The sequence below is a fragment of the Mus musculus genome, chromosome 4, assembly GCF_000001635.26.
Source record: "Mus musculus strain C57BL/6J chromosome 4, GRCm38.p6 C57BL/6J".
NCBI classification, from domain to species: Eukaryota; Metazoa; Chordata; class Mammalia; order Rodentia; family Muridae; genus Mus; species Mus musculus.
Genome location: NC_000070.6, coordinates 108,367,766 through 108,380,095, shown reverse-complemented (window position 1 = coordinate 108,380,095; position 12,330 = coordinate 108,367,766). Strand labels below are relative to the sequence as shown.

Here is a 12,330-nt window from a genome sequence, read left to right as displayed (position 1 = left end):
GCAGAGGTCGGAGGAGGGTGACTGATCCCCTGCTACTGGAGTAACAAAAGGCTGTGAAATGTCATGTGAGCGCTGGGGACGGAAAGCTGGTCCTCTGGCCGAGCAGCTAGTGCTTTTAATGGCTCAGCACACTTCCTGGGTTCTAACACAACATGGTTTATAATTGCAATGCATGGAGCAGAGGGTCCTAGGGCAACTGGCTGATTGGTGTGCTCTGAACTCTCAGTATGGAGACCTTATTTTCTCCAAATTTCATTTGGTCCTATTTCATGAAATCTCATTCTTGCAAGCATAAGTCTCCAGATGAGCACAGTATCCTTAAGAGAGAGTGTTTGAGGGGGAAAGCCATCTTTAAAAGCCAACCATCTCAGACTGAGAAGACACCCCATGGAGAAGCGGCTGCTGTAAGTGCCATCTGGCCCAGTTGCCAAAACCTCCTTCTGTCTTCTTACTGCCAGGATGTGAGCCAGAAGGCAGTAGCCTCAGTGAAGGTCAGAGTTGGTGGTCAGGTACCAGGGACACTGCACCCTTGTGGGCCACCTGGTGAGACTGAAGGGCAGAGCTGGTAGTCAGGTACTGCAAACACCCTCTTTCTGGACTCATTCGGCCACCCGGTGAGATGGGCACCTTCACAAATGAGGATCAGAAAAACAAGAGGATGTTTCCCTTTCTGTATGGCAGAATCAGGTTTCAAACTTTGGAAAGAGACTGCTCTGGAAGCCCTAGTGCCGCTTGAGGCTTTCTCGGGGTCGCAGTGGGTCTTTGTCTCTCAGAGCCAGCACAGAGAAATCTCCTAAGTGCAGAGGCCTCTAGTTTGGTTTCTGTGCAGAGCAGGACTCTTGATGCCATGGAAAGGCACCTCTCTGTCCTGTGCTAATCTCTCCTCAAGAGGAAACTACCTCTTCTGCAGGCAGTGCCTCCCCAGCAGACAGCTCTGATCATTTTAAGTCCATCTGGTACTGAAATAAGGCTTTTCCTCTCAGAGTGCTGTCTTTCCTATGCTGAATCCTCAGTCCTCAGACAGACATGGTCCAGGGATGTTGCACTTCTGAGTTAGCATTTGCACCCTAATTCACTTCTAGTGTGGAACACATCCTCCAGTCTTCTCCACATTCCACAAAAGTTCTCCTTTAGAGGCTACATTCCCATCCTGGTGCAGGTAAATGGCTCTCACAAAGAGTGACTTCCGTATCTGTACATGGGTCAACCAGCTGTCGAACAATAAGTGATCTCAAATGAGAAAACTATTGTGGGTTTTTTTTAAAATGTGTGTGTGTGTGTGTGTAGACATGTATACACGGAGGCATATGAATGTGCCAGCAGTCAACCTCACATGTGATTCTCCAGAACACCAACCAGTTCCTTTAAGGCAAGGTCTCCCTCTCATTAGCCTTGAGGTCACCAGTTCTGCTAGACTGGCTGGCTTAGTGGGCCCCAGGGATTCTCCTGTCTCCATCTCTGCAGTGCTTGGGGTACATCACGTGAGCACCTCTTCTGAGTATTGATTATGAGTCCTTAGTCTTGCAAGTCGAACAAGCACTTCACCAAATGAGCTATCTCCCTGGCCCAAGATAACTGTTCAAGTATTGACAGGAGCTAAAAACAAAAAAAAACAAAAAAAAACACATACTCAATATGGAAAATGTGGGGAAGGACGAAAGAAACAAAGGATTAAGAAAGGGGAGCTGGAGTGTTTGTGCTCTAAGATGAAGAGCTGATGGCAAATAGCCTTTTGGTGTTTGTTTAGTTTCTTAGACAGGGTCTCTCTATGCAGCCCTGGCTATTGTAGAACTTACTATGTAGACCAGGCTGGCCTTGAAATCAGAGCTTCCCCTGTCTCTGCCTGGGATTAAAGGCATGTGCCATTACACCCGACTGAGTAGTCTTTATGGAAAGTGATCCCAGAAAACATTGGTAGATGGTGGGAAAACGAGACAGAAAAAAACAGCAAGAATAGTTATGCTACAAGCAAGTCACACCGAGGTAACCAGCGCTGAGCCTCTGCCGGTCAGCATACAATGTATACCCCAGAGTTCTTCCACCAGAGCTAGATACATGATTACCACTGTGGTTGTGGGCTGGTCAAGGAAGGGAAGCACTAATTATCCTATGCTTCTGACCTGTTCAATGAGCAGACTGAGTTTTGTTCTAGATCTAAGAAAGTCCACAGGCAAAGAGATGCTGGCAACTGAAACCCTGCACTGAATATTCCACAAGGATAGGACCCAAGGGGATGTGGCCAGGACATCTACAGCCTAGATTACACCTAGAGGCAGCTTGATAATAGTTTGCAATATTTGCCTCCAACCTTATGTTTATATATGTTTAGTTAAGTTTGGGCTGAGCTTTGTGTCTAGTAATGCATTGCTATTTTCACTTTATATTCTTGTGAGAATATATTTATACATGTGTATGTGTTTGTGTGTGCGCATGTAATTGTTGGAATGGGGGGGTCACATACACATAGACACCAGAAGATGACCCCCACTGATATTCCTCAGTGAGCTACACTAGGGGGAAAATTGGAGCTGGGTCCTACCACTCACACTTGGGTAGCATGCTGCCTCCCTAAGCCCAGCACTCGGCTCACTGTTCTCTTCTGTCTCCAGCATCGGAGCGCTCGTGGGCCTGTCCACGGCAGCAGTGGTCCTTCTGGCCTTCCTCATCACTGCCTGTGTGCTCTGTTACCTGTTCATCAGCTCAAAGCCTCAGACCAAGCTGGACCCCGGCTTAAGCTTGCAGACAACAGGTAAGAAAGAAGCAACAAGATGTCCTTGTAAGGGACAAGCTCAAACCTTCCCTTGTGGGAGAGAGAGAATTAGAACTGGGTTCTGGATGGCCAGGTGTGGGAGAGCATCTTGTGTTTGTTTGTTTGTTTGTTTGTTTTTCAAAACAGGGTTTCTCTGTGTAGCCCTGGCTGTCCTGAAACTCACAGAGAGTCACCTGAATGAGCACACTTTCAATCCCAGCTCTTTGGGGGCAGCGGTCCCCCCACCCCCGAGAAGTAGTCAGATCTCTGTGAGACTGAGCCAGCCTGGTCTACATAGTGAGATCCTGTCTCAAGGGAGGAAAAAGAAAGAGAAAGAAAAGACAAAGAAACAAAAACAAAGGAAGAAAGAAAAGAAAGGAGAGGAAAAAATGAGACTAGAGCATTCACCTTCTGAGTATTCTGGAACATTCACACTTCTCAGGAAGTCTGTGAGCTGGACATTTCTGACCCCTCACGTGCCCTTCAGGTGACCTTCAAGAGACTCTTATCAGATCTTTATCAGAGTCTCTAAAGTCATCAGCAGTCTCACACAAAGATTAAGTATGGATGGCTTTTCTAAGACTGTGTTTTCATCCTAGCCTTAGGGAGTGTAAACTGATTTTCATATTATCCCAAAACAAAACAGAGCTAATAAGACACACTTGCTGTTTCTCAAAAATCAACATTTGGTCAGAAGCTGAAAACAGTACTTTGTTCTTCATAACCTGCTGTACTCATCCCTTCATTCACATGGGCCATTGAGAACCTCAGAGGGAACCAAAAAGGGAGTGTTACCTTTTCCTAAGTCCCAACGGAACACTTTATAACCTCTGACAAGGAACTGTTGAAGATCCAAGTTGATGTTGGTCAAAGAGTTCTCAGTACCGTTGAGTGAACAGCAGCCAGGGTGGGTGTTGTCTGCACCTCACAGTTGAGAGAATCAAGGTGGAACAAGGGCTGGAAGCTCCCTCACAGAGTCATGGAGTCATGGCTGACAGGGGAAATGAGGCCCAGGCCGTGCCTCTCCTCCCAGAGCTGCACTCTTCTGCCCACTGCTTGTGCAAGCGTGTGAGTGCAACACTGCCTGATACCGTTATGCATCCACTTCTATCAGTGTTGATGAGGCCAACGGAGGAGGGAAGGCAGGATGGGGCAGACGATAGGGAGAGGTGCAGCCAGGACTGAATGAGTAGCAGGGTCACTCTTGGGGGTGCACTCTTAGGGAACAGGGCCAGGAAGGTAGGAGGGGTACTCAAAAGACAGCATCAGGCAGGTAGAAGGGTTGGTGGGTAATACCTCGGCAGGAGATGGAGAGGGCGGAGTGCTGTTTGTAAGAGATTCATTTCCTAACTTACAAAGGCAACAAGCACCAGCCCTTCTAGGATCCTGAAGACGCTTGAGAGTGGAAAGGTTCATCTGGCTGCCTGTGGAGTCAGGAATAGGAAGCAAAACTGAGCAGAAGAACAAATTGACAACTTTGCCTAAATCAAATACAAACGTCTGGTCTACAAAGTGAGTCCCAGGACAACCAGGGCTACCTGTCTCGAAAAAACAAAAAAACAAACAAAACGATACAAGACATTATATATGAAGTTTAGAAACAAGGAGAGGCTACAAATATTTTGTATGTATGTGTTCATGCCTGCACACGTGGTGTGGGGTTTTGCCTGTGTGCGAACACATGTGGAAACATCTATTCTCATAGTCCACCCTATTCTCAGGTCATATATTCTTAACTTACCTACTTGCTAAAATGTATTTGTAACCTCAAAATCAATATTTGAAGTACGTATGAGGTTATTACAGATTGAGCGTGTAGCGTGACAAAAATCTGAGGGGTGAATGCTCCCAGATACTGTCAATCAAAGCTGTACTCTGTAAGCATGTTTCCTCTTTGTGTCTGTGTAGAACCATTTTGCTCCTTGTTTGTGAGGTTCAGGGATAGAGTCCCCATTGAAATGCCTCCGGATACAGTTCTGCAGTGATGTCTAATGCCCCCAAGCATTAAAAGACCATGCTATACTTTGTGAAGAACATAGGGTGCTAAGTGTCTACACATGTGTTACAGGGCATTGGGTATGATTCAATGTTAATAAACCAAAAATATATATAAAAATCATGGAACTGGAGAGGTGGCTGCTCTTCCAGAGGACCTGGGTTGGATTTCCCAACACCTACATGGCAGTTCACAACTGTCTATAACTTCAGTGCCAGAGGATTTGATACCTTCTTCTGGTCTCCTAGAACATCCGGCATGTACATGGTACACAGACATACAAACAGGCAAAACACACATAAACATAAAAATAAACATTTTTAAAAGAAGGATATATTAAATCAGTTGTCTTTAATCAATAGCACATAAAACCAAAGTTAGGTGTTGATGGTTTGAAAAATATATCATGGCCAAAGGCACACAGAACCCTCATCTTATATTCTCCCTGGAAAGAACTCACTCTGCAGCCAAGCCAACAGCCATTAAACAACAACATATGTCACATGACCTTGAGCTCCTGAGCCTCCTTCCTCCAACCCCACATTACCCCCAAGCCTGGCAATGTTTTAGTGTTTGCTAACTCAGTGCTTATAGTAAGGTTATAGCACACAACTACATAACTTCTGTGTATATGCAGGACTAACTGCATGTAAAAGAAGATGGGACTGATAGCCAGAATATAGAAACACATCTTTAAACAGGTCAGAAAAGTGTAACAATAACAACATAAAAGCCCAGCACAAGCCTGGTGTGGTAGTGCAAGCCTATAATACCTTCCCTTGAGAAACAGAAATAGGAGGATCAATAACTTACTGTTGCCCTTGGTTACATATCAAGTTTGAGGCCATAAGACTATCTCAAAGAAACAAAGAGCCACAACAACAAAATTCACACTGCAAAAGGAAAGAGTATCAGCCTCAATATCAGGATAATGCAACTTAAGAATTTAGACCCTTCGGACTGGTGAGATGCTCAGGTCTTGCTGAGAAGCCTGACAAGAGAGTTCAATCCCTGGGACCCACATAAAGATAGGCGAGAACTGACTCCAGAGAACTGTGTCTGAGCTCCACTTACACCATGGCTCATGTACTCACACACAATGAAATTATTATCATTATTGTTATTATTTATTATTATTATTTTGAAGAAAGGAATGATTTTTTTTCAAGACAGGGTTTCTCTGTATAGCCCTGGCTGTCCTGGAACTCACTCTGTAGACCAGGCTGGCCTGGAACTCAGAAATCCGCCTGCCTCTGCCTCCTGAGTGCTGGGATTAAAGGCGTGCGCCACCACACCTGGCTTTATCTTTTTTTTTTTAAGGGACACTGGTGCTGGAGAGATGGATTCACAGTTAAGAGATGGCTAAGCATTTCCAGAGGACTCAGATTCAATACCCAGCACCCACCTGGCACCTTACAACCACCTCTAGCTCCAGGGCATCTGACACCCTAGGAGGGTGCTATGCACACATAGTGCACCAACATATATACAAGCAAACTAACATACACTTGAAAGAAAGAAAGAAAGAAAGAAAGAAAGAAAGAAAGAAAGAAAGAAAGAAAGAAAGAAAGAAAGAAAGAAAGGAAGAAAGAAAGGAAGGAAGGAAGGAAGGAAGGAAGGAAGGAAGGAAGGAAAGAAAGAAAGAAAGAAAGAAAGAAAGAAATAAATCTTCAAATAAATAAAAAGGACATTGACAAAAAAATCAGAAATGAGTTAAATTAATAGCTCAAAAGCTGGAGGGAAGTGGATAATATCACATACTGATGGCAGGAGTACAATTGCTTACACTACTTTGTAGAGCAATGTGGCAATTCCTCCTTTCACTAAAAACATGTATGTCCTGTAATGCAGTAGTTCTATGTCTACAGATGATCTGTCCTTGAGAAGTACCAGGACAGCCTGTCACAGAGGAAACCAACTAAAAGTTTATCTGTACAAGCTAAACTGACAGCTGGCATGCTAAAGGGCCGTGCTGGCATTACAGGGACAAATCCTCCCTGAGTGGACTATCATGGTAGTCCTTTTTTTTTTTTTTTTTTTCTTTTTTCTCATGGTAACTGGGCAGGGACAGTTATGATACTTTCATTGTACAGATGAGGAAACTGAGGTTCAAAGTCATCTAGTGAGTGACTCATCAGCTCTATCTCAACTCCTGTTGCTGCGAAAGGGAAACCCTTCTCCTGTACCATATACTCTTAGAAGATGCTCCTGTACCAATCTTCCTAACTGCCCCAGTGAGGTTAGCATCACTCATGCACAGCTGTGGCGGCCAGGTCTCAGAGATGCAGGATGAGACCCAAGGGTCCTGAGATTCCAAAGTGTCTGTCTGTCTGTCTGTCTGTCTCTCAAGTCCTGCTCTCTTTCATGCCATCAAGCCTGGACTGTGGCTTCTCCAGGTCTCCCTGGGCTTCCTTGCCCCCATCCAGCCTTTCTGGCTTAGAGTCACATAGCTCATCCTTGATCATGTAGATGGATGCCACCTTCCTGCTTCTTGGTGCCCAGCCACCATCCAAGTTATTTCGTCACTGGGGTTTGGAATAGCACGTGCTCTTGCTTTTTGTTTCTTAGTTTTTGAAGATGGAAAGTGTGTCCGCTGATCTTTTACTAGATGCTTGCTTCTGCTTCTCTGTCTGTTATAGCTCTCGTCTCGCAGTCTTCGTTGTGCTGCCCTTTCCTTCCCTCTGGACCCCACTGCGTTGGGCTAGAATCAGCTGAGATGACCTGTGAGCCCACTGTTTTGTATTTACCAGATATTTCCCCCTTTATAGACTCCCGCTTCCATTTGCTTTGCTGTCTTGCTCTTCAGGAAGACAGGACAGATCATGGCTCCCATTTTACAGGAGAAAAAGAGCAAGAGTTGGCAGGGGATGTGACCGAGTCCTCACAGATAGTGAGCTTGAGTGTGTTTGGAATGCCAACCAGATCTCCCAGGCTTTAGAGTAGAATCACTGCACTGTGAGGGAGTGTGTGTGTACGTGTGTGTATGTCTCTCTCTCTCTCTCTCTTCTGTCCTTATCTCTCTGAATGGTGGAGCAAGAGTGGTGTGACAGGTGCCTTGACAAGTGACTAGGAGAAACCCACTTTGGACACAGTTTCCTTCCGGTACCCTCACCCCACCCCACCCTGCATTCCCTGTCCCCATCCATCTGCCAAACCTGACAGGCAACAGAGACAAAATCTTTTCCTCTTCCCTCCCCTCCCTTCCTTCTTTCCATGCCTCCCTGTGCTGGGGATCTAATGCAAGGCCTCACATGTGCAAAGCCGCACTGTCTCTCAGAGACAATCTCCCATACAGCCCCAGTAACTTCCTTAGCAGAGTTCTATGTGAGAAACCAGCTAGATCGGAAGGGTGGCTGAGGTCCTGCTGTGGTGTTCTGCCTGTGCTGGGGACTTCAAGCACTTAACTGGCTCCACTTCTCTGGCAGGTGGCTGTTTTCTACTCTGTTTTGAGTCCATACAAGTGAAGTGAGAACAGAAATGGTGTCCCAACCCATGCCTGGTTAATGAGACCAGAGAAATCAAAATTAAACGAGCTTTCATTTTTCCTCTGGAAGGAGGTTGTTAATTGCCCATTCTCTAGATCCGGAACCCCAGGGATCCGGATATCAGTTCCCTCCCATGCTCTTGGCATACAGGAGGGATGCTGAAACCCAGAGAGGAGCAGTCATGCACTCAAGTCCCCAGGCTAGCTTGTGGTCTGGTTGGGTCTTGGCCTTTCAGGCCACAGACATTTCTCAACAAAGCTGCCCACACTTCATGGTGGTTTCCGTCACCACCCACTCCCATCCCACACCACCTTTTAGAGGCTCAGTCACTCTAGATCCCACAGCTTCTTATTAAGCACACTTGTAGTGACACCTGTGAATCACAGTGTTAGTCACAGGTGTCACTGATGGATGAGCTAGTTTTGACTCATCTCCAAGCAGGGAAGAACCTGCTCTAAGCTGGTTACCCCAGGCTCATCCCAAGTTCAGACTGCGGACTCCGGGGAGCAAGGTCTGACGACAGAGGTCTTTAGAGAAAGTTGGAAAGGTGCTCTGGATTTAATATTGGTTTTCTGTTCTCATGGCAGGCTTCCTCTGATTTTATGTCTGTTTATTGCTTATTTATTTACTTGTGTTTTTTAAATTGTCTTTTAGTTATGTCTATAGTAGTGTGTCTGTGTGTGGGTTTGTGCCTATGGATATAGGGCCTATGGCAGCCAGAGGGGGCATGGAATTCCCCTACAGCCGGAGTTATGCACCCTTGTCAGATGCCCGAGGTGGGTGCTGAGAACCTAACTCTGTCCTCTAGAACAGGAGCAAGTACTCGTAACTGCTGAACCATTCTGCAGACCTTTGGTTTTGTTGTTGTTGTTGTTTTGCTTTTTGTTTTTGTTTTTTGCCATTTAGAGACCTTTTATTATTATTTTTAATACCCACTAAGCCATGAATTCATAGGGAACCGACCCTGGCAGTTTAGCCTTCCCTTCGATGACTGGAAGAGATGTGGAATTAACTGGCTCTTCAGTTGAACCCAGGCACCTTTCTCTTGGGTTTCCTTCTTTTTCTGATCATTTCCCTTCTTCATTCAGAATGCTTTGTTGGCCCTTACAATGCTTCCCGTGTTCAACCACAGCATCCTGAGTAACACTGTAGAAACTTCCAGTTTGGCCCTGGTATTATCTGTAGGGCACTCCTTTTTGGAACCACCCATTTCTTTGATGTCACAATGTTACCTTAATTGCAGATTCATATCCACAGGGTCAAAGGACAGCCCCAGGCTTTCTGTGTGGCGAACACATGCCAGGTGCCCCGCCCCTTTCCCTGGTGATTGTCATCTCTGCGGGTGCCTGGAAGATGGCAGTCTCAGTACAATGTCTCATGGTTTCCTATTAAACAAACTGTTCTCTGGGCCCTAATCTAATCTGTAAAGTAGGGAAAAAAATTAGAGATGTTCACATGGCTCCTGGTTAGTCTGAAATACATGGCATTGTCAATTAACACCCCACAGCCCTTTTATTTGTGCTGGGGATTGAACCTACAGTCCTGCATATGCTAAATGTGTGCTCTACCACTGAGCTACATCCTCAGCCCTAAGTAGCTCTCATCTTAATTAATCTATTATTATTTCTTTGTCTGTGAGTGATATGTGTACGTAGTAGTACATGTGCACATTTGTGGGGCACAGGCACATGTGGAGGACAGAGGAGGACACTGGGCATCCTACCCTATCACTCTCTGTCCGTTTTCCTCAGACAGGATCTCTTGAAACCTGGAACTTGTTGCTTTTTTTTTTTTTTTTTTTTTTAAAGCTAGGCTGACTGAGCAGCAAGTCCCAGCAATCCTCCTGTTTCCACCTCCAACAACTTGGGATGCAGATATAGATGTGTGCACATCTGGCGACACCCAGCTTTTTTCTCTTTTTACATGAATTCTGGGGATCCAAACTCAGTTCTACTTGCTGAACCGCACAGCAAGCGCTCTTACCTACAGAGTCATCTCACCGGTCCTGTTATTTTTCTTTAAAAAAAAAAAAAAAGGAATGTTTTTTTAGTAGCTGGAACACTGACTCAGCAGTCTGGAGCACTGGTTCCTCTTCCAGAGGACCCTGGGTCACCAACATGGTGGCTCAGAACCGTCTGTAATTTAATTCCAAAACTCTTAACTCCTTTTTCTGACCTCCCATCTTCAAACCAAAATCTGTGTGTGATGGTTTATACTTGTAAACCCAAAGAAGGCTCGAAAACTTAAAGGAATGGTCCCACTTGGGAACTGGAGAGAATTTTGGTGTGGAAAAGCAGAGTTCTTGAGGGGAGACTGATCATAAGGAAGCTGAGCAAAGATGGGCTATGGGCCAGTCCGTGGAAAGCCTTGGCAGCCACCCCGGGGTCACAGATCAGACAGACACGGGAAGCTTTCAAAGGTCAGCTCACGCATGGACTCACTTGACCTTTGATGACTGCCTCCTCTGGTGACTGCTGAGGGCACAGAGCTGAGGAGCCCAGCTGGAGGCTGTTGCAGTTGGTCTGAGCAGAAGTGAAAGCCTGAAGAAGGCAGTAGCTTTGGGGTGGGTGTAGCAGAATCTGGTGAGACCAGCAGCAACCATGAAGAGCTTAGGAGAGAAGGTGTAAGAGCCAATGGCGTTCTGGCTTAAACATTTAATATTTTAAAGGATGCTCAATTGTGTCAAATGCACCTGTGTCAGAGAATATGGATTTGGGTTTTTTTAGAGGGTTTCACTGACCTTGAATTCAGACACCTACCTGCCTCTGCCTCCTAGTTGCTGGGATTAAAGGTGTGCACCACCACTGCCCAAGTGAACATAGGATTCAAACGTCATTCATCCCATGGTCATGGGATGCAGTGACAGAGAGAGGGAGAGGGAGAGGGGGAGGGGAGGGGGAGGGGAGGGGAGGGGGAGGGGGAGGGAAAATGGGTTGAGGATCAAAGGCCAAGCAAGCTTCCTTCCTAGCTCAGATAGAAGATGAAGGAGAGTCGAGGAGAATACAAGAATCTTTGTATTGGGTTGTTTGTTTGGGTTGATTTGGTTTGATTTTTGAGTTAAGATCTCACTTTGTAGCTCAGGGTAGCCACACACTTCTTGGGGCCCTTAAGTTTCTGCTCCCCAGGTTTTTGGGATTGGATTACAGGGCTGTGTATCACACACAGCTACAATCTGTTCTCTTTCAGCTTTATCATTTTATTTTATGTGTATAAGTGTTTTGCCTATGTGTTTATCTCTTCGCCGCATGCATGTCTGGTGCCACAGAGGTCAGAAGAAGGCATTGGATCCCCTGGAAATGGAGTTACAAACAGCTATGAGCCACCATAGGGATGCTAGGGATCAAACCCAGGGCCTCTACAAGACATCAAGTGCTCTTAGCTGCTGAGCCAGCTCTCCCGCGTCTCCAGCTCCCAGACTCTGTTCTTACAGCAGAGAACAGCAGAAGTTTTACACACAGGCATAGCTCCTCTGCATGTTGACCATGTAGCCAGCCTGTGTCTTCATCTAGAAATGGACTTGTAGGTTTTTTTTTGTTTTTTTGGGGGGTTTTTTTTTACTTGTAGTTTTTTAATGGCTTTTTAACCCTCCTAGAGATGTGGTGAAGGTCAGCTCTTTCTCTCCTAGCAATCACCTCCCCTGCTCAAGAGAAACATGGGCAGTTCCTACTGTGTGATACGGTATATTGTTAACAAATATTTGTTGTAGGAAAACCATGAACACAGTGGGGTACTTAGGAAATCAACAGAGAAATTGGCCATGGGTGTGGCAATGGTGGGGGAGAAAAGGCTGCAGGAGGAAGCTACCTCAGATTGCTGTTTTTCAGGCTCCAAGGAGATGTCACCTGACCACCATGGTTTGAACACAGCAATCCCGATGGAGGTACCAGGGGTAAGCTCTCCCCGGCAGAGTTCATCCTCGAACACACATCTGGAAAGCAACAAGAAGCAGACCGTGAGCCCCACATGTCTCCCCCAGAACCAGTTCATGGCCACAGTGACTGCTAGCAACATTCCAGGCAGTCCTGACGAGATCTCTGTCCCCACCCCTGGCCCACACGGACCAGTCCCATAAACATCCAATAAAAGTCTTTGCATCATTA

At 45.9% G+C, this 12,330-nt stretch overlaps 1 protein-coding gene across 4 annotated transcripts in view; it reads left to right on the top strand.

Annotated features, from left to right (window-relative positions):
• Shisal2a (shisa like 2A) overlaps positions 1-12,330 on the top strand; it is a 19,018-nt gene extending 6,688 nt beyond the window's left edge. Inside the window, exons 4-5 of one of the 4 annotated variants that reach the window (XR_003954986.1) lie at positions 2,610-2,749; positions 12,055-12,330. Coding sequence is in view for 1 of the 4 variants with exons in the window: in NM_001099303.2 (NP_001092773.1) it covers positions 2,610-2,749; positions 12,055-12,302 (388 nt within the window). In the remaining 3 variants the exon portion in view is untranslated. Of the gene's footprint in view, positions 1-2,609; positions 2,750-12,054 lie in introns of those variants that run through there. The other 3 variants (NM_001099303.2, XR_001784163.2, XM_017320324.2) reach the window with 3 other exon arrangements.